The 1,737-nt window shown below is 51.3% G+C and overlaps 1 protein-coding gene across 1 annotated transcript in view; it reads right to left on the reverse strand.

The window, feature by feature from the left end:
* Positions 1–1,357: 1,357 nt before the first annotated feature.
* Positions 1,358–1,737, reverse strand: part of LOC101857151 — a 10,753-nt gene continuing 10,373 nt past the window's right edge. Inside the window, exon 5 of the mRNA XM_013089207.1 lies at positions 1,358–1,585. Coding sequence (XP_012944661.1) covers positions 1,358–1,585 — 228 coding nt within the window. The remainder of the gene's footprint in view (positions 1,586–1,737) is intronic.

The following is a 1,737-nucleotide window of genomic DNA, read 5'->3' on the forward strand; positions in this document are numbered from 1 at the left end:
GGTGGTAGTGATGGTGGTGGTGATGTTGTTGTTGCTGTTGTGTGTGTGTGGTAGCCTATCCGTTCGAAATGTTTGGGGCCCCGAAGAGCGTGCTCTTCGCCAGGGCCATCGCCTCTCTTGGGTAGCGGGTGAGGCATTGTTGCTGTTGTTGTTGTTGTTATTGGTGGTGGTGATGGTGATAGTGGTGGTGATGTTGTTGTTGTTGTTGTTGGTGGTGATGTTGTTGTTGTTGTTGGTGGTGGTTGTAGTGATGGTAGTGGTGATGATGTTGTTGTTGATGGTGGAGATGGTGGAGATGTTGTTGTTGTTGCTGTTGTTGTTGCTGTTGCTGTTGTTGTTGTTGATGGTGGTGGTGGAGGTGGTGGTGGTGGTGGTGGTGGTGATGATGTTGTTGTTGTTGGTGGTGGTTGTTGTGATGGTCGTGGTGATGATGTTGTTGTTGCTGATGTTATTGTTGTTGTTGGAGGGGGTGCGTGTGTGTGAGTTTGCCTATCTGTTCGAAATGTTTGGAGCCCCTAAGAGCGTGCTCTTCGCCAGGGCCACCGACTCTCTTGGGTAGCGGGTGAGACAGCCCAACCTCCCTGAATCCTCCCAAAAGAGATACCACAGCCGGACCACCTCGGCAGGGCATCTCTGCAGCCAGTGCTTCAAATCTTGGGGTTCCTCGCTGCACAATGGACAGATTCGGTCAAATGTTTCGTCTCTTCTTTTATTGTAGGCCCGCAGCCCAAAGAAGTGACCGGTTCTGATTTTTGCCAGTAATGACTGGTCACTGCGGGACTTAATATGAGCCTCTCGTTTTAAGGAAATTGTCCTGTATATTTCTTTCGTCCGCGTGTGGGATATCGGGGGTCTTTTGTGATGAGTTTTATCTGGGCGCACGCACTTTCATAAGTAATTTGGCGGCCTGGACCCGGCAGCGCTGTTGCCAGTTTGGCATTACTGTCTGCGAGATCGCTGCCGAGGATATCGCAGTGAACAGGGATCCACTGAATCGTGGGTTGAGGTGTTGCATTATTTATGCGTAGTCGCATTTGGTCGAGGGATTGTGATGTCCCCACTAGTGCGACAGTGACCGAGTTGGATGCATCGCACTCGTTGTCAATCCAGTCAAGAGCCATTTCCAAGGCTCTCTTTTCTTCCTCGAAAGAGCACGTGAATATGGCGCCTTTCTCCCTCAACGTCTGGACAACGGCAGGGTTGGACGGGTCCCCCGTTGTGATGACGACTCTAGCGCCGCCGTCCGTTGTTCCTGCCCTAGCCGAGCCGTCAGTGTAGATATTGTACTGTGCGCCATGCTCTCGTTCTCGACGAACAGCAGCGCTTTGAATCTTCCCACTTAAGTCACTCATTCCGCTTATGCCGTGCAGGTGGGGAAAGCGATGCGGGGTTGATTTCCCGTCCCCAGGGCCTGGTTTCGAAGTAAATGATGGGCCTCCTCTCGCAGTAGAACAGATGTGGGCTCTTTTTGCTGACATCTTCGGCCATTTTTCGGAAATCTCTGCATCTCTTTAGGCGTCTGTGCACTTGTTCCGTTGCCGCAATTCGTCGAGGGTGGTCGTTGTTCATTCGCACGGCCTTCTCTCTTGATCGGAGACAGTTAGCATTTATGGTGGACTGGGATACCTCTGTCTAGGAGGGTGTGGAGTAGGCGTTCTCTCCAGACTGTATCATATATGCCTTTGAAAAATCGAGAACGACGAGTACTGATTTCTCCTTTTGGAAGCCACCGGAAAA

The sequence above is a fragment of the Aplysia californica genome, unplaced genomic scaffold (assembly GCF_000002075.1).
Source record: "Aplysia californica isolate F4 #8 unplaced genomic scaffold, AplCal3.0 scaffold00895, whole genome shotgun sequence".
Lineage (NCBI taxonomy): Eukaryota > Metazoa > Mollusca > Gastropoda > Aplysiida > Aplysiidae > Aplysia > Aplysia californica.